Raw genomic sequence first — 25,794 nt, 5'->3', positions numbered from 1 at the left:
GGGAAAGCTGCTCATTGTGTTTGCTTCTGCTGGCATTTATAAAGAGCACTTCTGGTTTTCTGTGTGTGTACATCATAGAATCATTAAGGTTGGAAAAAGACCTCTAAGATCAAGCCCAACCATCAACCCAGCACCACTATGCCCACTAAAGTGCCATATCTACACCTCCAGGGACAGTGACTCCACCACCTCCCTGAGCAGTGTGTTCCAATACCTGACCAGTCTTTCAGTAAAGAGATTTTTCCTAATACCCAATCTAAATGTCTCCTGGCACAACCTGAGGCCCACTCCTCTTGTCCTGTTGCTAGTTACTTGAGAGAAGAGACCAGCACCACCCCACAGCTTTCCTTTCTCCAGACTAAACATCCCCAGTTCCTTCAGCTGCTTCTTCACAAGACCTGTTCTCCAGACCCCTCACCAGCTCTGGACCCACTCCAGTATCTCAACATTTCTCTTATAGTGGCTGTCTCAATAATTTCATCCTCAAAACTACATTAGCTGTCTCAAAACATAGATATTCCAGATAGCAGATTAATATAAAAATATGAATATAGTGCATTAGTCCAGAAAATGAAAAGATATTCTTTAGGCTAGTTTGAAAGCAGAACAGTAGAGATGCAGAAAACTGCGACACTGCAGAATAATGTGAATAGTACTCCCTGGCATCCTAAAAGAAACTTCTATTGGGATGAAAAGCAACTGAATTCAACTAGGAGAGGATTGATTCTGCTAGGAAAACTTAACACATGAGAACAAGTTGTGATCTCACTGTTTGGTTAAACAGTGATTGCCTTCAGCTATTAAAGCTGTTCACAGGTTCAGGAACATCCAGAACTAATAACTTACTGTTTCATGATTCTTAACCAGTGTTAGTTGATAAAAATCCTCCATCTCTAAATGGTCTGAAGGCTTGTTTCAGACTCCCGTTTTGGCTGTGGGAAGCCTTAAGTTTCACTCCTGTAAAATACAGTACTGAGAGATAGTTAGAAAGCCGAGAAAACCTAAAGAGAGGTCTTACAATGAGTAATCCCAGCTTTAAACAGAGTAAACAGAATGAAATGGAGCAAGGTGACATAGCCTCCTCACTGAGTGCAAAGTGTTCCCTGCAGTCCACATGCTGCTTTCAGATTCCAGTCTTCTGAGAAGGCAATTGAGTTTCTGACCCTTAATGACCTTGAAATTTGGTTTTGTTCATTGGAAGAATGTGGCAGCTGAAATGGTGAGATTCATTGAAAGCAAAATAGCACTTAACAAGTATGTGGCCATACTTCTGGTTCCTTGTTCCTAGGAGACTGGAATGACCCTGACCACAGATCTTACTTGTTCAGGAAAAAGCAAGTCTTGCTGCTGCTGGACTTTTTCTTCTATAAAGTATTTAGAGAAATTCTCTTTTTTGCTAGCTTCAAAGAAGGCATCCTTATCATTTAACACCAATTAAGCTGCTTGATGAACCTCTCTATCTCTTGGAAGTACTCAAATGTTATAGCACTGGATATGACATAAAAGGGCATTTCTGTAAAATTTGCAGGAAATTAAAGGTTTTTCTTCTCCCACTTTCCCTCCAGCTTCAAAATCTATGCAAGAAGGCTGGGGCAGTGGTGGGGATGAAGTGACTCTCAGTACTAGTCAGTGGGAAGATGAAGAAGGAGATATGTGGAATAATACTGCTTCACAAGAGAGCAGCTCCTCCTGTAATTCCTGGGGGAATGCCCCGAAGAAAGGACTTCAAAAGGTAAGACAAAACCAAAGATCCTCTCTAGAGAAGAGTGGAGTTAGTGTAACGTTGCTAGAATAAGTTGTCACAAATTTTCTGTTGTATTATACCTTGAACTCTTAAATTAGCCCTCTGACACCTGAACACAAACCCAGCTTGCCACTACAGTGGTTCAAGTACAGCCTACCTTGTTTCCAGGGGAAAAGGGGAGATAAACTTGGACTTTGAGCATGTCAGACGCTTGGGAACTTTCATTGTTGTTGCTTTTGTTTTCTGTAAGATTTATAAGCTTCTGTGTATGCTAAAGAAATGAGACTGTATTAACAGAGAGCAAAGCTTATATGGGGGCTTTCAGACACTTCCCATGGTGAACAGAAAAGCAAACAGTAGTCTGTCATGAAGTGGTTCAGCAAAAAATACCAATTTCCTATTTGTGTGGAGCAAACAGCTAATTGTGAGGTGTGTGCTGGTATGAGAACAAAGCAAACTCCTGTTAATGCTGCACTCAACCAAGAACATAGACCATTGTGATTGAGAGCTTTCCACTGCACAGTCTTTATTTCAGGGCACAAGGCCAGGCTGTAACTTAAAGGAATTGGGAATGCATTTAGCCAGTTTGTTTGTTATTCCATTAGCCAACAGTTAGGCCAGTGATTTGATCAAGTATGGTTGTTTCTTGTACTGTCCGCAGCCCAAAACAAATCCACGCTTGTCCCTTGGTACTTTCTGGAGAACTGAAAGGAAGAGACTTCTTAAGGATTTTGTGATAGAAAAGCTGCACAGAGATCTTTTAAAGGTGTTTATCTAGACGCTCTTGTTTGTTTTTAAGAAAATACACTGAGTAACATTCTTAACTTCAAGGTTGCATACTTGTTTTTGGGAATGTTTTTCAGGAAGTGTTGTACTATTACAGAAACTTTAATTTCATTGTGTTTTTCCGGCAAGGATTAAAATGAAGTACGTAAATTCAAAGGTGGCTTTAATTCAGTGGTGAGCAAATCAAATACTAAATAGTACACTGAACACCTATCCAGCTGAGATAAAATTTGTACACTCTATGGGGGAAGAGAAATCGTAGTTCCGTTGTTCGGAGGGTTCTTCAATACTTTCTAAATTAATGTACTAATACATCTTTCAGTAGCATGTATTATTAATATGAACAACTTACCATCTATTTTATGTACATCTTACTCCTGTGAACATGGCAAGCAGACCATTAATGGAATCTCCCATTTATTCACTAAGGGCATGAAGACATCTAGCAAGCAAGATGAGGCCTGGATCATGAATCGCCTGATAAAACAGCTCACAGACATGGGCTTCCCTGTGAGTAATGTCTATAGCTAGCAACACCTGTAGCTTAGCTTCTGTAGCTTGTAGTTCTGACTTCCAGTGTTTCAGACTAGCTACAAATGCTCCTCAATCTCTTCTGCAGGCTGGGAATTAGTTCTGTTACCTGCATTTAAACATTTAACTCAGAAATCCACCATAAGCTAGTAGAGAGTTCTATGAGATGACTTGATGATAAACCTTGTGTGATGACACTTCCAGATCTTTTGAAGTCAGTTTTCTATCCAGAAGTGTTACTTAGAACTTCAGTAATAATTCCTATCTTGTTCCTGTTTTCATATTAAACAGGAGAAGTTAAAGTATAGTTGGTTTGCTTCTTTCTTTAGAGAAAGGCATTTCAGTGATACTTAAATTGTTCATAGAAAACAGGAAGAGGTTTAAACAGAACAGAATTTGACCTTGTAGAACTGGTACGTAACAGAAACTAGCAGAATTGTTGTGGGAATTGCTGAAAGCAGAAAAGAAAGTGCACAGACTTCATTTGTGCTGTTAAGTAAATGTTAAATCCAGTACTCAATAGACACATCTGTTTCCTCAGTTTGCTTTGAAAGCCTACAAGCATGATTTCTCTTACCACAGTCTGTATTTTTCCAACAGAGAGAGCCAGCGGAAGAGGCCTTGAAGAGCAACAATATGAATCTCGATCAGGCCATGAGTAAGTGTCTGTGTAACCACATTGTAACACTCATTACAGCAACACAGGAACCGTTCTGGTTCTGAGAGTTTGATCTTACCCAGACCACAGAATCATAGATCAACTGGGTAATACACGTTTTCTTGCTTTTGTAAAGCAAGACCTGATTCTCTGGCCTGTTGGCAAACACACTTGTCTTTGCACCCCCTTTTTCACTCTTTCCCCTGTCTGTGAAGGTGCTCTGCTGGAAAAGAAGGTGGAAATGGACAAGCGTGGAATGGGAGTGACCGACTATAATGGAATGGTCACCAAACCCCTTGGCTGCCGCCCACCACCAATCTCCAAAGAGTCTTCCATGGACCGCCCCACCTTCCTTGACAAGGTAAGCTCAGGAATAGGAGTGGGATGTACAGGTCAAAGCAACACACGGTGGAGAAATACAGATGATTTTGGCTGGCTGTTCAGAAAGCTGTGGAGAGCAATGCAATAGATGATTTACAGTAATGCTATAGATAATTGCATGCTGTATTATTCTGTTGCTTCTCTTCTTTAAATCTTTTAGAGAGTTTAGTCCTTGTGGAGAGGAGCAAGGATTTGATTCTCCCAAGGGAATAAATAACAGTCATCCCCAGTCTTACACCTGAAAAGAAAGCTTACTATGGAATCAGTAAAGCAGTGGAACTAGAAATGGGAAAACCAGAGAAACAGCACAGAAAGCCTTTCACTCTGTAAACAGAGTCCATAGAGACCGTGATCCTTTCCAAACTGATGGTCAGACAGGACCAAAGCCAAAATCTTACAGGAATTAGGCTCCTAATTCTTATTCTAGTTTTGAGCTCCTTGCAGATTTCAGTGAAAGTTCAGTATGTAATAGGAATGAGAAGCTGAGTTGGTTTAAGTCAAAAGAGAAGAGAGAAATAAGTAGCTTCTCTGATGAGCTTCCTTTTCTGCAGTCACATACGACAAATTTTCCAGCACCATTTAATGACTCAGGAGAAGGCTTCAGAAGTTCATGAATGTGCAAGATTTAAAGTGACTTAAGTGAAGTATGTAGGGAAAAGTGCAGCCAGATCTTCAGTATTCAGGAAATACAATTTACAACCTAATAGAAAGTCCTATAAAGAAATCCACCAAATCACCTTGGAATCCTCTCCATAAGGAAAGAACAATTTGTGGTGTTATTCCATACTTTTCAGATTAATTGAAATGCTTGTGAAGATTGAGGTGGGGTGGTTTCTGACATCAGAAATCTGTGCTTTTCACACACTGTGCTGAAAGCCATTCATTTTACATAAGCTCTTTACAGGATGTGAGACAGGACTGGTACCCAGTCTTGTTAACACAGACTATTAAAAACTTACTGACCCCAAGTAATGATTATCTTTCCTCCACTTGGTGTTTTCTCATAGTCTTAACTAGGGGATTATCTTTCAAGTTATGATTTGTGTTGTGACAGGTTTGCTAAGAAAATCAGCAGGACCCTATGCGAGGACATCTGAGAAACAGTGACCTTTTAATGGCAACTGTTCCTGTTTCTGCTGTCATCACAGTCAAAACAGTTTGCTGAATTTTAGTGCTGGTATGATGCAAGCTGTAAACAAGTTAATTTGATTAAACACAAATGCATCTTACATAATTAGGGGTTGTTTGTATTAATACAGAAAAATTGGCATCTATGGAAACTTCGCTTTCATATCAAAAGTTCTTCTGGTAGTTGAGAGGCTGCCAGAGTGCTGCATAACCTGGTGTCATGGCAAATCCCCCCAAAATTACATACTGGAAAACTTTTTCTGCTTTGGAGGGAATAATCTTAGAGTCATAGAATGCACTGGGTTGGAAGGGTCCTCTGGAGGTCACTTAATCCAAGCCCCTGCAGTAAGCAGGGGCATCCCCAACTGGATCAGGTTACTCAGAGCCCCATCAAGCCTGACCTGAATGTCTCCAGGAATGGGGGCTCCACCACCTCCCTGGGAAACCTGTTTCTAGTGTCTCACCACCCTCACAGTGAAGAACTTCTTCCTAATGTCCAATCTAAATCTACCCTGCTCTATTTTCAAAGCGTTGCCCCTTGTCCTAGTGCTATATGCTCTTGGAAATACTAACACTTGTTCTTTCTGGGCTCCTCACTTACATTGGAAGGTTGAGGTGTTGTCCATGATGTTGTTCCCTAATCCAGGCTAAACTGTGTATTTTCCACAAGTTAAGGCTCAACCTGGCTCCTCTTTCCTTCTTTTTCTTTTCCTACCACGTCAAATTCATTCTTAACTATGGCAAATCTATTTGCTTATGGCAAACTTTAATGAATATGTTAATTGAAAGATTTCCTGATGAAGGTCACAAAATTCATGCATGCATGCCAGTTAACCTTTTCTTTTCTCGGGTAACGATATCTTGAGCAGTAAAATTGTTGCCAGGGAGCAAGAGCTGCATTATGTGCAGCATGATGCATAATTATGGAAACATATGTTAAACACACCTATTGAGAAGAGAGCACTCAAATCATTAATATTCATACAGCAAGTAAAATCTGTCACTCTAGGCATAATCTGTCACAGTGACTTTACCCTAACAAAGGAAACAAACCCAAACTATATTTGTTAGCTATCAGAGTGTTGAGCAACTTCTAAGTGAATTAAACAAATACAGTTTCTACTCTAGGAAATAGGTTTGTTTGGTTTTTTTCCAAAGGAACTTTTTTCCTGTTTTACACCTCTAGAGCAACTTTCTGCTCCAAAAACTTTTTGCTGTTGGAGGTACTATTTCAGAGTGTGAGCCTGGAGCTGATTTGCTTCCTGCTTAACTCATCCTTCCCCCGTGAACAAGATGCAGAGCTCCACAAAACATTCCAGCCAATGGTACTGTCTCACTTGTCAAGTCTGCCAGAGTGTTCAGAAATCCTTTGCTAAATTGTCCATATCTCACAGGGCTGAAAAATCTTTGAGTAATGCCACTTGCATTGTCATACTCAGTATCTGAGACTATTGAGGGGAGACTTACTGAAGTCCTAAAGGGGAATGGATTTTTTGAGCACCAGTATGGTGCTTTGTGTTGGATAACTGTGGCTGGAAATGCTGCTACTACTGGTAGGATTTTACAGTTGTCTCAAGTCCCTTAAAATTTAAAGCAGTACTGGACTGAGCATGATTTTTATAACTCAGATGTAGGGGATTTGTTTAATTGATTATCCTGAGATAAAAATGTAACATACATTTATTAGAAAAATCACTGAAGAGGAAAGGTTAGGTGGAAAAGATTACTCTTCAGGAAACAACTAGTACATAAAGGAGCCTGAAAAAGAAGGGCTCACAAACCATTGTCAACAGTAAAGGCATCACCTAGTCCAGGTGGAGAGATCAGTGCCTTGTGTTGATCAACTAAAGTACTTCATGTAAAATGAATTGATTTCAGTTTCACTTGCAAAGAACAGGGCTGTGCAGCACAGCTGACACCTTAGGACAAGTTCAAATTAAAAAAAATAATAAAAAAGAACAAAGTGAATGTGAACAATGTGTTAGAAGCCTGCAGTCCAGCCCCAGGACACACTTGTGAAGGTGGCCTTGCAGCAAGAGTCTGCCTCTTCTGGAAATTAGATTCCTGGGTCTCCAGTGTGGCTTGTTCTCCACCATCCCTGGCACTGCCTGTTCTCAAAATGAGAAAAAAGTAATGTCAATAAGACAAGACTTGAATAAATGTGGGGGGTAGGAAGGGATTGCATTGGTCCTTCATGGTCAGTAGGTCTCTTCACGTAGGAAACGATGGCATCTGAAGGAGAAAGCAGGCACGAAGCTTGAAATTATTTTCACTCGAAAGGGGGAAGGGTAGAATTGTAAACATATGTCTGTGATCTAAGGAGAAATCCTTGAACCTGTTACTGTCATGCAAGCTGCAGTTGTTTGTGGAGTGTGACTGATGTCCAGTAGAATGTAAAATATCTCGAGCTGAAAGGCCTTGGGGATATCATTAGAAAATGTCAGTGTCCCCCTCAGGATACTCAGATAGCATGTCAAGTGTCACTTTGCCTGGTAGTAAAGAAACTTTCTCTTTGCATCAAAGGCAAGCTGTTGAAAATGCATTTTTCAGGATTAACTTAGAACATAAAATTTACTGGCTGTGCTTGCTGCATTAGGTCATTTGTTTGGGGATCTGCTTAGCCGACTGGGCTGCTTTTCTAACAACAGAGGTTTATCAGTATCTCATAATCTTCTGGGGCATTGAATTTATTGGTTGAAATAACCTAGCTCCTCACCTATTTAAAAGCTTTTCTTTGCATGAATATATTGCCTAAAAACCACCAGTCCAGCACATTGCAAATTAGAGATTTTTCACTCTGCCTGTTTTTGGAGCTGTACTTTGTACACAGTTATTTGATCATGCTTGCCGCAGGCTTCCCAGACATCAAAGCTCAGTTTGAGATAGAACTCAGTACCCCACTGTAATACTGCCAGATATCTACCTGTTTGATTGGGGATTATATGATTTATTTTATTTTCTGACTTGCTGTTTGCCTCCCGCGGGGGCTACCTTCTGTGCATCGTATCCATGTTCAACCCTGGTTCCACACAGCCCTGTTATCAGAGAGGTTCCTTATGTCTTGCTAAATTCTGCCTCCTCCTGGGGGATGTTCAGGCAGTCTCTTAATTGCTTTCCTAGGAAGGCTACACAGACAACATTATCGTTATTGGTTTTAAGTATTTTTGTGTTCGTTGGGTGTGCTGAGTGTAATGTTTCATAGTGGATAATAATAACTCGCTGCTATGTGAATATTAAAAGAGGCTCATGTGTCTCAGTTAGGGAAGGGGATTAATGCAAAAATGCTATTTCAAGAGCAGAGCTGTGATGTGCAACCAAATGCAGACTGGTATCCCATCAGCTGTTCTGGCCTTTCCCAAGTTGTGGGATAGCAAAAGCAGGATGTCCCATGTCTGTGCTCTGCTGCCGAGAGCTTAGCAAACTGGAAGAGGACTGCCAGAGGTGTGCCAGGTCTCTTCCCTTTTCCACCTTTCAATCCATGAAGAGGAGAAAATCTAACTAGGGAGGAGAAGGTGGCTACATGATAGCTCTTTGGTTACTTGCTAGAATGCTTCCTTTCCTTAAGGAGAGGTGGAGGAGGGTGGTTGTGCATTGTGGATTAAGTGTAACAAAGTAAAGATGAATAGTACCTTAATCCTATTTCTCTCTCTCTTCTCCCTTCACTCCATGCTTTTCATTCCCTGTTTATTCATACCTTTTTTTTAACAAATATTTTTATTCATCCATGCCCTTCTGTATTCCCATGGGACACTTTGGTGTGCTCGCACGCAGCTCACCCTTTCTTTCTCCAATCAGGATGGCGGCCTAGTGGAAGAGCCCACTACTTCACCATTTTTGCCTTCACCAAGCCTGAAGCTCCCCCTTTCAAACAGTGCACTCCCTAATCAGACCCTGGGCGGGATTGCCTCAGGGCTGGGCATGCAAAACTTGAATTCTTCTAGACAGGTAAGGCTGTTGGGGAAGATCCCAAGGTCAATTCAAGCTGCTAGTGCCCATCACTTCCCCAGGGGAAGCAGTGGTTTAAACTGGGAGTGTGTGCAATGTGGAGTATCAGTGGAGAATCTACCTGCTGTATAAACAAGTTATGTTATAGGACATGAAACAACTGCTTAGTTGTAATTAGCCTGCTCATTACCTGCATCCATTGAGAAGAGACTCTGTTAGGGATTTATACCACTGAACCCTGGTATATAGCTCTGCCTTGATTTATGTGAAGTTTCTTTTTTTTTTTTTGAGGCATTACTAATTGTCACAGACTCTAAGGCAGGGCTATTACTCTAATTTGTCTTTCCTGGCTGGCATAATTATTTGGTGATGAATATGTGAGAAGTGATGGGGGCTTTTTTATTCCTGCTCTAAGTGTCAAGACAGCTCATAGCTTTGACAGGTGGTAAGAAAGAAACTGTGCTTCTAGCACCTCTGGTCAAACAGAGCACTGCAGCCAGAGGAGTGTTTTGGCTGCTGGGTAGAAGGTGCTGAAAGGCAAAGAAAAGGAAAGGAGGTGGAGGGGAAGATTGATAAACACCATGAGACTGAGAGGCCATAAGCTGCTGTTGATAATGAAAGGTTATTTTTGCCATATAAGTTGAAGTTCCAGCAAAGATAAGAAACAACAGCACGTAAAAACTCTACACATCACTCTATGGTGGCTTTTATTACAGATATTGTTTTAAATGTAGTTTTCTAAAAGCAGTACTTGTCCAGCACATGCAGCCCAGGAAGCGTATCTCAGAGCAGTGGAGGCTGCACTCACAGCGCGGCCATTATCAGTAGCTTTGCCAAAGGCCTAAGTATAAAAACTGCCTAGCTAATTAAAGGATTGGGATGCTATGGGCTTAATGGCTCCATTCTCCTGTACCTTGCTGCACAAATACAAACATTTTTGGTGAGTACTTTTTCATTGTTCATCTCATGCCCCTCTTAGAAAAGCGATCTTAGGCTTCAGCCACCTTGTGTTCAGGCATCTGATTCTGAACCTGATAGTCGGTGCAGCCTGTATGCATTGTTTTCTTCATCTTTGCCTGTCATAATCACTGCAGATAAGTCATTTCCAGGTAACATGTTGAGTGATGTCTTTAAAGGCTGATGTCTTTCCTGTCCTGCTGTAGATACCGAGTGGCAATCTGGGTATGTTTGGCAATAGCGGAGCAGCACAAGCCAGGACCATGCAACAGCCGCAGCAACCGCCAGTGCAACCTCTTAATTCATCCCAGCCTAGTCTTCGTGCTCAAGTGCCTCAGTTTCTATCCCCTCAGGTTAGATGACACTTCCACTCATGAGTTTTCTCTTTCCCTGGAACCCTTCCATATGTGCTCTCCTCTCCATATGCATTCTGTCATGCTCCTGAGGCTTTGCAGCTACTGTTGCCTGGCTGTGTCTGTGCTGATTTATTTAGCCAGTAAGCATGGTACATGGGGAAGGTGGTCTCGTGTGTATATTCTGTACATTATCTGTGTGAGCCCATTCTTGTGTTCCTTTATAGCAAAATGTTACACTTCTGGAGAGCTGAGGGTTTGTTCTTAGCTATTTTTGTATAAATGAACATTTGAGCATGGTTAAGATTTGTATTGGAGCCTCCTTTAATTTTTTGTGATAGCTCATGATACTATTCCTGGTAATAGTAATGTTTTCCAGCTGATGTCTTGTGACTCTTACTAATGCCTTCCACAGTTGCCAGTGTTAAAAGTAAATGTACAATGTTTAATGCACTGCTCTTTCTTAGGTTCAAGCACAGCTTTTGCAGTTTGCAGCAAAAAACATTGGTCTCAGCCCTGCACAGTTAACCTCGCCAATTAATAATCCTCAGCATATGACGATGTTGAACCAGCTCTATCAGCTGCAGCTGGTGAGTTAAAACACATGGCAAATAAGCTCTAAATCAGACTTGAAGGCATGAAGATAAGAGAATAGCTAACTAAATTTTTAAATGGATGTGACAGATCTTTAAAACACTCAGAAGCTGGTTTCTTTGGTAGAGTTTCTTTTTTAAAGAAACAAAATCATGGGCTTTTGCCCCGGGCTTTATAAATAGTCATTTGTGGAATAATTACCCTTTACAGCTGATCAGTGGAACTAAAAAGTCAGTTGTCTTTGTACTGGTATGAGTAACACAGTGTATGCTCAACCAGCACTAATCTGTGTGTTACATGCCAGCATATGCAACTGGCTGACCAAATGGGAGGGTTGTGTCACAGCAGGAGGGAGATCTCAGCAGTGCTGGTCACCTGAGTGAGCAGGAGAGCTTCCTTCAATTCAATAAATAATTAAGTGTAGGGGGAATTTCCTGCAATTAAAATACCATTTGATAGTTTTGAGAACTTGTGTCCTTTTGCTATATTTGTGTGTGTCAATATTTAACTGGATTTTAATTGCTTAAAAGGAGATACTGACAACACTAAATCAGTATTTCCTAAGGTTAAGCATAAAATGGGGGGTGACAAGCTAGTTCAGTTGATGATCTCAATGTGCTAGTCAAAGCTTTTCATTAACAACAGTGGCTGATGCTGTTCTTCATTTCTGGTTATGTTTCCTAGTTTTGAGGAGCACAGCACTGATCTCATGCTGTGGTAATAATTGAACCAGTATCCAGCTACTTAAAAATACCTGTGCAGAGCTCTTCTGCATTTCAAATTCCTGTCTTTCAGAGCAACACTTTAGGGAAAAAAGCAAACAAAACCACTAAATAAACAAACAAAAAAACCCCAACCAACAACAAGCTGTCCAGTTAACCACATCAAAATTGTGGACTTTATCTGGAATAAAGCAGCACAACCAATTAAATACAAAATGTTGTCAAAACTCAAAATGACCCCCACAAAAATGACTCTTGGTATTTATCCTGTTTGTAGAATACTTTAAACTTCTGTTTTAATTTCTGATTTGTGCTACATTTCTTCAGAGGAAAAAAGAAAACTAACCCACAGGTTCCTATATTTAATGCCCACTTCCTGCTCACAAACTTCCTCATGAGGTTTTATTGACATGTTTGGTTTAAAAACCAAACAAACGATGAACACTGGACTTAAATGTATTATATAAAATACATTTGTAACAAGTTTGTTACTTTTGCTTCATGGAGTGTTTTCAGAAAACTCCTATGTTTCTGTCTTTGCTGTTTTATAACATACCAGAGCAGTTTAAGCAAGCTTGTTTTGGCTTACTGCATACTTAGGAGGTCTGACCTCTCTTTTCTGTCTGTAGGCGTACCAACGTTTACAAATCCAGCAGCAGATGTTACAGGCTCAGCGTAATGTTTCCGGACCCATGAGACAACAGGAGCAGCAAGTAGGTTTGCCTGCCAGTTCAATCTCTTCATCACAGTTTGGTTTCAGTAGCTTAAAGAGCCTGTCCTGCATTACAGGAAAGCAGCTAAAGCATCCTTAGAAACAATGACACACTGCATGGCTTTGAGTATTGAGGAGGAAAGAGTGCTGGAGCAATAAAGCTGTTTCACAGCATTCAGCTCTTGGAGGAAAGCTCCTCAACCCTTAATACAGTCAATGTTTATTTGTAGAGATCTATTGTGTTATTTCACTGTAAAGAAAGGCACAAGAAGCCTAGTGTCTTTTTGTTCAATTGAGCACTTATTGATTCTTTTTTTTCTTGCCAGGTTGCACGTACAATCAATAACATGCAGCAGCAGATCCAGCAGCACCAGCGCCAGCTGGCCCAGGCCCTGCTTATGAAGCAGCAGCCTCCCCCTCCACATCTATCTTTGCACCCCTCTGCAGGCAAATCAGCCATGGATAGCTTTTCACCCCATCCCCAGGCTCCCGGCCTACCTGACCTGCAGACCAAAGAGCAACAGTCTTCACCGAACACCTTTGCTCCTTACCCTCTTGGTAAGAGTCCTTCAGTAAAGGCCTTCTGTATGAAAAAGACAGAAGGAGTTTGTTTCTTTAATTCAGCATCTAAATATTTTGCTCCCCAGTAAAACAAATGCAGAAATACAAAAGAAGTGTTTATTAAATAATGCTGAAGTGCCAAAACAAAATCATGGTGCTCCATGCCTCTCTGGGAGCTGTTCAGGTGGGGGCTGTGTTTGCTCATCTGTGCTCTGCCTACAAATACCAGAACAGAAGATGTACTTAATTATCTACATCTGTTGCTGTTTATGAAGTAAATATAAATCAAGAGCACCAAGTTGTAAAATGCACAGATGGCATATTGATAAACAGGAATATAACCTGGAAGCCATGCAAAGTCATCTCCCCACTCTGATCAGTGCTGGTGAAGCATCAATTTTGATCAATATTTCAAGGAAGATACAGATCAGTTTGCAGGAATGCAGAAAGAAACATGTGCAGAGGATTAGGTGTTTCAAAAACATGGCTTCTAAGGAAGAAATGAAATCTTCCCCTGAGTCAGTCTGAAGAGGTTTCAGAGATAGGCAGGAGCTTTCAAAAATGTGAAAGGCTTCAAGATGTCTTCCTGAATAGGGCTCATGTGAGAGTAATGAACTTCTGTTGCGTAAAGGGACATCTGGTTATTAGCCATTAAGGATCACTGGTTTGCCTTAAGCAAAGTAGAATACTGGAATAAATTATCTGAGAAGTTTCTGAAATCTTCTTCACCAGTCATTTTGTGGTAGGTTAGACAGAGGTCTGTCAGATGTGATTGATGTCAGAATAATCGACTTGGCTTTGAGACAGGGTGAAGAGGGCAACCTTTCAGACCTGTTTTCTCTGATTGTTTGATGTATGCTACAGACTTCGTTTATGACATAAAGGAATTAATTTAATCTCTTTGTGACTCTCTTTATGCTGTGTACAATAGAATTGCTGAGCTTTATCTGCCATGCAGCAGTTAAGAAGGTAATTCTGACTGCTGTGGTGAGCTGTTGGAGCAGAGAGCATCAGAAAGCAAAGGAATTTGTGAATTAAAGGCCTGAGTCTGAGAGGTTCTTATGATATCTCAGCTTTCTGTGATCTGCTAACATTCAGGATTATATATCAAAGAGGACCCAGAGTCGTGTCACAGAAGCATGTCAAAATTATTCCTTAAATGCAATCTGAGTGTTTTTTTTAATTCTGTGTATACAAAACACATGCCCAAATAGTACAATACCTGCTCAATGCATAGCAGCACTTTACATGATCTTTTAAAAAACCCAACCAAAGCAACTAATTCAAACATTGTGAGCAAAATAAAATGGCAGACCTCATGGTGGTGTGCTGCTGAGACACTGAGAGTGTTTTGGCTTAGCAGTGGAATGCTGCAAATTCTTCACTGGTTTAAATGTAGCATTCCAGTGCATTCTTCCAGAAAGCCTTTTCTGAGAGAAGTTGAAGGGACTGCAGTTAGAAATACCGACAGCTTTAAAACATTATCCCTACACCTCTCTTGTTTGGTTTGGTTTTTTTTTTTTCTTTTTATCAAATTTTAACATTCTCTGAATTCATGGCAGTTGTATAGGTGTTCCCGTAAAAGCAAAAGGTCTTGACAGGGGGTTGAAAATGTCCACAGTGAGTTACTACACACAGGTACCAGATGTCTGAAAAAACCAAGCTTGTGTCATTTCTTTGGCTGGAGTTTTAAACACATCTTTTAATCCTCCTTCAATGACCTCTTTCCCCCTAGCTGGACTGAACCCGAACATGAATGTAAATAACATGGACATTACTGGTGGTTTGTCAGTGAAGGACACTTCTCAGTCCCAGTCTCGCCTTCCTCAGTGGACACACCCCAACTCAATGGATAATCTGTCTAGTGCTGCTTCTTCGCTTGACCAGAACTCCAGCAAGCACGGTACGTCACACTGAGCCTCTCTTGCTGGCTGACTTGTTGAGGCTTGAGTCATGTTGCAATTGTCCTTTTTTTCCCCATGATACTGTTTTTGGTGAGTGCTCACAAATGGTTTGTAGAGAGCACCCTTTGAGACTTGTTTTTAAGGTGATTTCTGCAGTCGCATTCTGCAGCACGTTGAACTGCTTGCACCTATCACTTCCTATATGCAATGTAGGAATTGATTTTTTCATTGGTTGAATTATGTTGCTGTGAACATGGAGCTCAAGTAAAACAAACCATTAGTGTTGGCAAAACAAGTCTCACAAGCTTCCCCTTACTCCACATCTGCATACCTTCAATCAAAAAAACCTTATCTTGGCTTTCTCCCACAGTTTTTCCAATATCCACCACCTCTCACAGCCAGTCCTGTACAAAGACTTGATGGCTTTCATAATCCCCCACCCTGGGAATTAGGAGCACAAACTCCATCATATTTTTCCAAAAGTCATTGCTAATCTGTTTGAACACCTTTATCCCCAATGCCTCCAGTATCCTGAGTAGTTTATTTCCTGTACCAAGCTGGGATTTTTGCTGTTAGGAGATGGTGCTCTCTTAACTTTATTGTGTCCTGGTTTTTATTATGAGCAGCACAAGTTACTTCTTCTACAATAATTTTTACTCTGCAAGTAGCTGTACTGCTTTTGCCAAATTGTTTGATAGTTTGTAGGAAGATGAGACTGGCCATTTTAAATCATCCCTCCTGTTAGCAGTGAATACTCAGAGAAGGGAAGAGGGCTTGCCAGCAACTGATATTCCTTACTGTCTCAGTAAATCCCTATTTAGCATCAGTGTAATGATATGAATGACTTTAGTCTCTTTTTGGCAGTGATGTAATGTGAATTTCTTTAGCTTAGTGTCTAGATTGCACCATCAGTGCCTCTCACAGCTGAGGTTCCTAGTAAGGCTTCCAAGGTGGTTAAGCTTTGCTTTACTGTCTTTATATTTTAATTTTCTTTTTTTGTTGTTATAATACTGAAAGAAGGAAAGAAAGTAACATGAAAATGTAGGGACTGATGAAATTCCATACCCAAAATGAGTCCCACTGCTAAACAGATCCTTTCCATTTCATTCATTACAGGTGCTATACCTGGAGGTTTAAGTATTGGTCCTCCGGGAAAGTCCTCCATTGATGACTCTTATGGCCGGTATGATCTGATTCAGAACAGTGAATCTCCCTCCAGTCCACCTGTAGCTGTTCCTCACAGCTGGTCTCGTGCCAAAACTGATAGTGATAAAATTTCCAATGGCTCCAGCATAAACTGGCCACCAGGTAACAAAAACATGAAGCATTTTGTGTTCGACTGATGTCCTTTAAATATTTTGTTGGCTTCGTTTATTGAATCCCCATGCCTCCCGATACACAGCAGCATGGGAGAATGATGACTGGATTGAACTTTTATTATCTTTGACACAGAGTTTCATCCAGGAGTGCCATGGAAAGGACTGCAGAATATTGATCCTGAAAATGACCCCGATGTTACTCCTGGAAGTGTTCCAACTGGGCCTACCATAAACACCACGATACAGGATGTTAATCGCTATCTTCTCAAGAGTGGAGGTAAACACAGATTACTTTCACATCTGTGTGTACTTGCTGCTTCTTTCCAGAAAAGTTGACTTCCTGTATTATGGACATGCTCTATTTTTGCATGTGTTCCTAGTCTTACCATGCTTCTGCTCTGAACTTTCACTGAAAATCCACAAGTACTTGATTTAAATATGAGACTGAGAAGTTTCTGGTTTTCCATGGGAATGTAAATATTTCCATGTTGGAAAAGGTTGTGTGAGCTTTAATATAAACTCCCGTGGTCACTGAAAAGGTTTTGTAACCTGCAGCACTTTGTTTTGAACAAGATCTCGTTCTCCACACTGAGCAACCTCGTAGACTTTGTGAGATACTCAGAAGACAGAAGACAAAAGTTTCACACTGGTTGCTGAGGCAGAAGGCTTTTGTCACACTAATTAATTGTAGCTTTGCTAGAAGATCAGTCAACAAAACAAAATTGGAGATAGTTGATCCCCCAAACCATCAAAATGTGTACCTGACGAGTAAACTAGTATTTCCCAGTGCCATTTCCATTTCCTTTATCTAGGCACTGCTTACTCCAGAATTAAAAAGGTACTCTCTGAAACAAAAAGCCATTGGGACTCTGCTGCTTGTTATCTAGATGGTGGATCAAGGGAAAGGTGGCTTGGTTTAATTGTGATCAGCGTGCTGAAATAGGAAATAGGCAAGTCATCTTCACTCTATTAGAGAACTCTAATATGCTCAGGAGTAGTATAATCAGGTTGTCAAGAAGGACCTGTCAGGATTAAAAATGTGACTTTTGTTCTGGTAGTTCCAATCTGTGCTATCTGCATAGATTGTAAATCAGGACTATCCTTCAAACAGCTTTCCAGGTCTGCTTTCGACTTGGGTGAAGGGATGTGAACATGAGGGAAAGGAGTCAGGGGGTTTTGTGGCCTTGAATGATCTTAGTTGTCTCTTAGCAGAAAGCAGTCTTTATTTAAGATGAAAAATGAAGTACTTGCGTGCTTGAGTAGTAATGCTGAATTAACTTTTAATGAGCCAGATGTACTTCAAGGGGCAGGCAACCTGGATGGTTTCAAGTAATAAAAAGAGAAGTAGAAAGGCATAATTCAGGCAGAGTTCATATATGGCACACCCAAGAAACACTCCTAGCCCTACAGATCTACACCTGTGAGTTAGATCATACCTACCACAGATCCTTCTTCTCTTTGGAAGGAAAGTATACATTAGCTCTGTTGGTGCAGAGTGTGTCTGTGGAATGAAAAAATAATTACACTGCTTAGAGAGGGTCAGTGTAAATCAGCTTTGCAGAAGTAAACATGCCCTCAAGAGCCAGAACCTTCTGAAAAACTGTGCCTGTTGGAGTCCATATGCTCCCTTTCCTCATTAGCTTTTTGCCTTGCTAATAATATGGGTTTAATGAAAAATGTAGCTGCTGAACCTTTTCTCTAGGTGTTGGCTTCTAGGTGAAATGATCTGTCATTGTCAGTACCCCAGTCTTGTGGAATGGGAAATTGAGGCTCTCCTGACATGCTGCCAGATAGAAACTGTCCTTGAATACTGCAGCTTGAAGTACATGACTGGTATTAATCTCCATGTAGACCCTCCCTGCACTGCACACTTAGACCAAACCTGAGCTTTGGGGTTGATTTTTGTTCGGCTCTGTTTGCTAATGAAGCTTTGCAGGGTCAGCTGCTACGAGCTGAAAGTCTTCAGCCGTGTGGAATTGGGAACAATTTCAGCACTGTGGGCATGTGGGCCTTTGATGTCATTGTCCCACACCTGCCTGGGGAATAGATTCTTTCCAGAGAAGGTCTCAATAGAGAGTTGTTCTGCTTGGGACTGATGTCTGTATTGGTGTCATTTGGAGCACAAGGTGAAGTCTGGTTGGTTGCTGTTCCAGTTGTGTTCTGTACTGAGCTGTGAGGGATGAGATTGTCCTTTTGTTTCCTCCATTCCACCTCAGTACAACACAATTTTCCAAAGGACTCACCTATTTTTATGAGCCAGTTACAAATTCTTCAGTGTCACAGTCCATCCAGGTATGACTAGAGTGATGTCACCTAGGATACACATTCAGTTGTGTTGGTGGCTAGAGAGAATGCTTCCAGACCTTCTGGTTTTTGTAATGAAGATATTTTATTTCATGTTGAGTTTCTTTCATTTACTGCCAGTCAGGAAATTGTATGTAGGCTGAGAGAGCTCCTCAGATTGTAAATGATTTACCAAGATGGTTTCAGGCTGTTTCATTTAATGTTGATCAGTTTGAGAAGAGATTGGTAAAATATATTCATGCTTTACTGAAAGTCTGCAAAAATCTAAAGATGTTTGTGGGCATTAGGATGCAGCAGAAGTGCTTACCTGGAGTCATTTAGGACAAATCACCCGTGGTAAGAGGTTAGTTTATCACATACATCTGTGCCCATCTGTAGTTACCATTGCTTAAATCAGCCACAGAGCACCTTTATAAATGAAGCCTGTTCCTTGAAACCCAACAGCTGAAGACTGTTTTTTGAGAATCACATATCTGAAAGGCAATGCAGAATTAATCTGCCCAGGTGCTGGTGCATTTGCTGCTGTGCCAGCTTTCTCTTCTACTGAAGACTTCTGCTTCCCTTGATCATGCTTTCTGTAACATTTCATTCCTAGACTTCAGAGACCAGCCTGATTAAGGAAAATGCCTTGCATGGTTTGTATTTGCACGTAATAGATTTGCTTATGTCACACCAAACATCATTATGCCCATCTTTCTTAGTTGCTTCTCTGCTGGTTCTGCAGGGTCATCCCCAACATCATCTCAGAATGCCACGCTGCCTTCATCGAGTGCCTGGCCGCTTAGTGCCTCCGGCTACAGTAGCTCTTTCAGCAGCATTGCATCCGCACCTAGCATTGCAGGTACGAACTTTCACAGCCTTCTGCATCCTCAGGAGAGGCCCTAGACAGTGCTTTCCCACCTGCTGCAGCAGTGCTACCAGAGGCACAAGTGTATTGTTCAGAGCTGTGCCAGGTAGGCAGCTCTCCTGGCAGCTCTTGGATGGTATGCCTGGAATTGTGCTAAGGAAAAAGATATTTAACCGCTTGGTGCCACGTGCTGGCTGGCTGTACTGGCATTGAGATCTCCTGAAGACTGTTTCCACTGCAGATTTGAGGAGGAATATTCTGTGGTCTAGAAGTAGAAACAGCCATACTAGACCCTTCCAATAAGAGCTGATATGAATGGTTTGTTAATGAAGTCACTGTTAAAAATGAACTGTCTTCAGCTCAGGAAAAAGTTCAGTAGTACCTCAAGGTACGTGGCTCTGGAGGAACTGGTTTTGGGGCTCTTAAATGTCTTCTAATCCAAAGCCTGATGTCTTCTTATAGTCATTCCAAAGCCCCTTTATGCTCCCCTATAAGGCTGAGCTTGTAGATGGCCTAAATAATGACTCTTATTTGTCTTAACGAGCTAGAAATTGTGGAGTATCTCTCTCTGCAAATCATGGAAACTTGGGCTGTAAACTGGCTACCTAAATATCCAGTTTGTCCCAGTATAAAAATGTGTTGGGCTGTTATATTGATGTTATTGGCATTTTCATAATCTAACCATTGAAAACCCTCCCCTTCTTTGAATAAACAAAGGTACAACCTCCAGGTCATAAACAAAAAGAGTTTGTTTGAAATGGTGGTTACTCCAGTGAAAGGAAAAGGAAAGAGTGGCTTGCTGTTGTTTCCTCTGCCATGCATTTCTGCTTTATTTGCTTTTTATTTTTGTGCAGTGTCATCCAATCTTTGTGTTAACCCCATGAGAAGTAGTGACATAGCAACCTCTAATCTGTGGTGATGTGCATGTATTATGTGATGCATTGCAGGCTGAGCTGCTCTGAAGCTGAGCTTGAAAACTCAGACTTTCCCCCCACCATTTTACCCTTGTTAACGTCTTCATCATCATCAAATGGATTTTGTTGCTATAATTTGCAAGAAGATAGGAGAGTGGTTGCCCTTTCACTTATGTTGTTGTGATTCAGTATAAATCCATTGAGTGAAATGATACAGAGAAATACAGGCAATTTGAGAGTGTGTATATATAACTAGGACTGTGATTTGGTGAGTGGTAAATTTGGTTTTAAGGCTAAGGCTGCCTGGTGTAAAGCACTGGTTCAGAATGAGCTTGATCTGCCTGTTCTAATGTGTTAAAGAAATTCATCAGATTTTGGCATCTTGGATTTAGTCAGGGCAGATATTTTCAATCAACACTAAAGCATTAAGGCAGCATAATCACAGTGTCATCTGCCCTGGCAGAAGATGCAGGGATGTGACTTGATTCCAGTCAAGTACATGCTGCTAATGTTAGTAACAGGGGGACTGTGCTATGGCAAGGAAACTGGACTCTGATTTCACAACATATGTTGGTCCCAGGAGGACAGACAGGAGTGTGTAAGTCTAAAGGTGAATTGAGGGGTTTGCTTTGGCATCTGTAATTTGAATCACTCTGAATGCCACTCTGAATGCTGAACTGTACTTGTTAGTCCTGTCTCTTGTTTACAAAACTCTAATTTGGCAGAAACAGTAGTGAGATAGTCTAAAAACTGATTAGGGAGCTAACAAACTGAACAGGAAAAAGATACAAAGAGTGACAGGTCATGATTATGGTCTGGTCTTCTGAAGACTTCATTTTTCTCCAAGACACCTGGAAAAAAAGGAGTGTCTGTTTCTTTGAATAATCAGAAATACAGTTTTTGTTGGGTCTTTGATCTTTGGAGTGTTAATAATGTATCAGAAGAGCATAGGGATATACTGGTTACTTTATATTAGATAAGATGTGTAGGAAAGCAGTAGTTAAGGTCTATGAAACCTTTCAGAGAGACAATCTTGAAGTGTTTCATTATAATTTTGATGAAATTAGATTTCAAATACTTAAGTCTATTTTCTGCTATTTTTTTCTGTGTCTCATTCTTTACAAGGAAGTGAAATAGGATATTTTTGAAAGGGAACTATATGTAGCAGGGGTGAGATTAATGAAATACAGATTTCTTTGAAAATATAAATACCAGTGTAAGTAGGTTCAAAGGATACAGGATTTCTGTCACTGGGTGGTGCAGAATGTTCTTCTCTCCTGATGAATCTAGTCACTGCAAAAGCTCGATGGTGACCCATCCTACTTGGTTTAGCAGGTGCTGCTAACTAAAAGTACACAAATGTGTTTTATTTCTGTTGTAGGTAAACTGTCAGACATCAAGTCTACGTGGTCTTCTGGCCCAATCTCTCACACACAAGCCTCTCTCTCCCATGAACTATGGAAGGTACCCAGAAACACTACTGCTCCTACAAGACCACCTCCAGGCTTAACAAACACCAAGCCATCATCTACGTGGGGTGCCAGTCCCCTGGGTTGGACCAGCTCTTACTCCTCTGGTACTCTTGATTTCCATTCTCTGTAACTCCACAGTGCCTTCTGGTTTTAGCACTGTTTGCTTTTATTCTGTGGTACTATAGAGAGACACACCCCGTGGCTGCACATCAGGCTCCAGGACCTAGAGCTTTAATACAAGGAGAGTGTCTACTTTTGGGAGTGAAGCTCATGTCTGTTCATTTCAGTTAGAAGAAGTTGTAAAGAAACCTATCACCTTTCAAGGGGTCAAATGATTAATTTTACCTAGGAATTGCCAAATAACTTCACTCCAAGTAGAATTTTTTTCTTGTTTCCTTAATTTCTAAATATGTCTTCTACACATGGTTCTTGTTTTGTGGTGTGATTTATGACTGTCTGCCGGGCTTCAAGATGAGAGAATCAGCCCCTGGAATTTAATATGGACCACATATGCTTGCTCCAAAAAGAGCATGGATGTGAAGGTTTGAGGACCTGATGGCATTGCAGGGCAGGCTGTGTTTTTAGGTGTCACTGGTTTGCTTCAATACAAAAACAAGGAAGCGTGGATCTGGCTATATAAATACACCTATCATGTTTGTTTGTGAAGTACTGTCAGCCTCTAAAGTATTGCACCTATTCTGGAAAGCTGACTAGTAATCTGCTTTCACTAAGTTGGACATTAAACATTCTTCCCCCTTCTTGCCATTTATTTTGTATCTGTTTTCTTCACCAAAACCCCACCTGGTGGGCAGATCCTGCTGATAGCAGGATTCTCTTCTGGAGCCTGAGTGTAGTCACACGTGATGACTGCAGAAGTCCTGTGATGTCTCAGGTGCCACTCATAAGTATCAAGTTTGTGCAGTTTCTCCTTGTGAAAGACCAGGCTGAAGCTGGCAAAGCATATTTTGTTGGTTATGGCTTTGTATCTTTAATCAGAAGATTGGCAATTCAGAAATAGATGTTTTGAGCAAGTCATGTGCATTAATCTATCATTGACAAGATAGCAGAATGCTGCAGTGCTATAAAAATCTTTAATAGCAGCAGCAAACTGAGCTCGGGCATCTGAATTGCTTTTAAATGTACCTTCCAGATTAATTCTGATGTAACCTGAAGGTGCAGCTTGCTGCAGTGTCGTACCTGCATCCATTCATTTTGTAATGGTTACTGTGGGGGTGTGAAAAATGCTTCACTTCTCAGTGTAACAGAAGCAGGTTTTCATCCAGCACCTCTCATTCCAAAGACAGCAATCAATCAAGCTGTGAAGAAGCTGCTGTAGGATTTGTTTTCAGTAGCAGCAATGCTTTCTGGTGTGTTGTGATTGCAGATTAAGTTTTCTTCTTGTGATACCTTCTCCACGCCCTGATCAAATGTTTTGTTGTGGAATTTGTGTGTTGTAGGTTCTGCATGGAGCACTGACAGCTCAGGGAGAACAAGCAGCTGGCTGGTTCTGCGAAATCTCACACCCCAGGTAGATGGAATTGGACATAACTGGTTATGAAAAGAGACTTGTCACATGTAGGAGATAAGAAGAACATTTATCAACCATGGTCATTTGGTTTGTTTGAAGGGAAAATAATTACTCTGCATTTACTACAAATTCCTTGTCTTCTGCAGGGAATTGAAGTTTTCATAAGTGCTGTCAAATCAAGTGTGAATGTTTAAGACTGTAATTAGTCATTCTCTGTGCACCATTCTTGTCTACATGTAAGCTTAGAGGTGAATGATGTTTTCAAGCACACACAGAGATATAAAATCTGCTTTCCCTATGTCGTTCTTATTTTTTTGTTCTTCTCCTAAGTCTGTCCAACCCTCTAGTTTTCTGCCTAGTGCCCTTCACAAGGAAGAATATAAGCTACAAAGCCTTGAGTAGACATCCAAATTAGTCTTGGGGAAAATCTGTTTGGGGGTGACAGAGCACTTGAACAGGTTACCCAGGGAGGTTGTGGAGTCTCCTTCTCTGGAGGCTTTCAAAACCCAGCTGGATGAATTCGTGTGTGACCTACCCTAGGTGATCCTGCTGTGGCAGGGGGGTTGGCCTCAATGATCTCTGGAGGTCCCTTCCAATCCATAACATTCTGTGGTTCTGTGATCAACAAAATGATTTTAACTCATTTCTGGGCTTCTGTGGACTCTTAACGATAAATGTAATTTACATAACCAAAATGGGGAAATTCTGTGCGCTGGGCTAGAGGGAATTGTTAAAAAGACAGATGTCTCATGCAGTGAAGATGGCAACAAGGCTAGAATTAAATCCTTCTTATAGAAGGAAAGCTTTTCTTTTTCTTTCACTTATTTCTGTAGCTTTAAAAACTTGCTGGCAAGCTTTTAAGGAAAAAACACAGCAATACAGATAACCTTTCCCCCCCTTTCCCTCTCACCAGATTGATGGTTCCACACTGCGGACACTGTGTTTGCAACATGGCCCTCTAATAACATTCCACTTGAACCTGACACAAGGGAATGCTGTGGTCCGATACAGTTCCAAGGAAGAAGCAGCCAAGGCCCAGAAGTCTCTGCATATGTAAGTTCCTGCTCCTTCTTTGCTTTGTATGAAGCCACTTTGATATCAGAAACTTATTTTCTTAGGCACTCAGAGATGGGGCTGCTCATGACTGAGCCCTACAGAAAAGTCCCATGTCCTGCAAGCCATGGCTTGGACCAGGGGCACCAATTTGAGGCTGCACATTGAATACTGGGTTCAGCTTTGGACCCCTAACACTGAGAACATTCAGGTGCTGGAGACATGAAGGGTCTAGAACACAAGGGAGATGGGGTTGTTCATGCATGGACCAAAGGAGGCTGAGGGAAGAACATCTGGCTCTTTACAACTCCCTAAAAGGAGGCTGGAGCCTGGTGGGAGTTGGTCTCTTCTCCCAAGTGACAAGCAATAGGACAAGAGGAAATGGCCTCAGGTTGCACCAGGGGAGGTTTAGGTTGGGCATGAAAGGTAGTACATTTAAGTACCGAAAAGCCACAGGAAGGTCTCCCTGGAGCCTTCTCTTCTCCACGCTGAACAAGCCCAACTCCCTCAGCCTGCCCTCACAGCGGAGGGGTCCCAGCTCCCTCATCATTGTTATGACCCTAAAGTTGCTTTTGTGTCACTGCCCTCAGGTGTGTCCTGGGAAACACTACCATCCTGGCCGAGTTTGCTGGTGAAGAAGAAGTCAACCGTTTCTTAGCACAAGGCCAGCCACTGCCACCCACCTCCAGCTGGCAGTCCAACACTGGAAGCAACCAGACACGCCTGGGCTCCTCGAGCAGCTCCCACGGCTTGGTGCGCAACGACGCCGGGCACTGGAACACTCCCTGCCTGGGGGGCAAGGGGAGCAGCGACCTGCTGTGGGGTGGGGTGCCTCAGTACTCCAGCAGCCTTTGGGGACCCCCCAGCACCGACGACGGCAGAGTCATCGGGAGCCCAACACCTTTGAATACTCTTCTTCCGGGGGACCTTCTCAGTGGGGAGTCCATCTAGGAAACAAGAGAAACAAAATGGAAATAACAATCATCAGCACTAAAGGAAAAAACAAACAAACAAAAACAAACCAGAAAGTGGTAACCCTTTCCAGTCCCGGGCTTGATGAAGAACCCAGCTTTAATGGATCAGACTGGCAGCCCTTTTTTTAAGTACCTCTGTCCAATATCAAATATGAAACTGCAGAAGTCCTTGTGAACTGTTCATGAAACAGTATGGGCTACTTTTGGTCAGTGTCACATGCTAATGACAGGTTTTATGTTGGTTTTGTTTTATGTTGTTTTCTCGTTGTTTTTGTTTTTATTTTTTTTTTCCATGGCTTTTTGGTTTATGTTGTCTTTTTATGTTTGTATGGTGACTTTTCAAAACAAAAGTATAAAAGCTGCTTAGAATAGGTCTATCATGAAGGGCACTTTTCAGAATTTGGGCT

General features: G+C 41.4%; 1 protein-coding gene across 5 annotated transcripts in view; it reads left to right on the top strand.

Moving 5' to 3' along the window:
* Positions 1-25,364, top strand: part of TNRC6C (trinucleotide repeat containing adaptor 6C) — a 35,508-nt gene extending 10,144 nt beyond the window's left edge. For 2 of the 5 annotated variants that reach the window (XM_054394100.1, XM_054394097.1), the window contains exons 4-19: positions 1,566-1,732; positions 2,960-3,040; positions 3,662-3,719; positions 3,935-4,080; positions 9,024-9,173; positions 10,337-10,483; positions 10,951-11,073; positions 12,429-12,512; positions 12,838-13,069; positions 14,808-14,975; positions 16,093-16,284; positions 16,429-16,572; positions 21,742-21,936; positions 23,290-23,360; positions 24,274-24,413; positions 25,004-25,364. In XM_054394100.1, the coding sequence (XP_054250075.1) occupies positions 1,566-1,732; positions 2,960-3,040; positions 3,662-3,719; positions 3,935-4,080; positions 9,024-9,173; positions 10,337-10,483; positions 10,951-11,073; positions 12,429-12,512; positions 12,838-13,069; positions 14,808-14,975; positions 16,093-16,284; positions 16,429-16,572; positions 21,742-21,936; positions 23,290-23,360; positions 24,274-24,413; positions 25,004-25,364 (2,459 nt within the window). Of the gene's footprint in view, positions 1-1,565; positions 1,733-2,959; positions 3,041-3,661; positions 3,720-3,934; positions 4,081-8,999; positions 9,174-10,336; positions 10,484-10,950; positions 11,074-12,428; positions 12,513-12,837; positions 13,070-14,807; positions 14,976-16,092; positions 16,285-16,428; positions 16,573-19,323; positions 19,441-21,741; positions 21,937-23,289; positions 23,361-24,273; positions 24,414-25,003 lie in introns of all 5 variants that reach the window. The other 3 variants (XM_054394096.1, XM_054394095.1, XM_054394099.1) reach the window with 3 other exon arrangements.
* Positions 25,365-25,794: the final 430 nt, after the last annotated feature.

The sequence above is a fragment of the Indicator indicator genome, chromosome 29 (genome assembly GCF_027791375.1).
Source record: "Indicator indicator isolate 239-I01 chromosome 29, UM_Iind_1.1, whole genome shotgun sequence".
Lineage (NCBI taxonomy): Eukaryota > Metazoa > Chordata > Aves > Piciformes > Indicatoridae > Indicator > Indicator indicator.
Note: the sequence above shows the minus strand (reverse complement) of the source record. Positions and strands in the feature narration are given on the sequence as shown.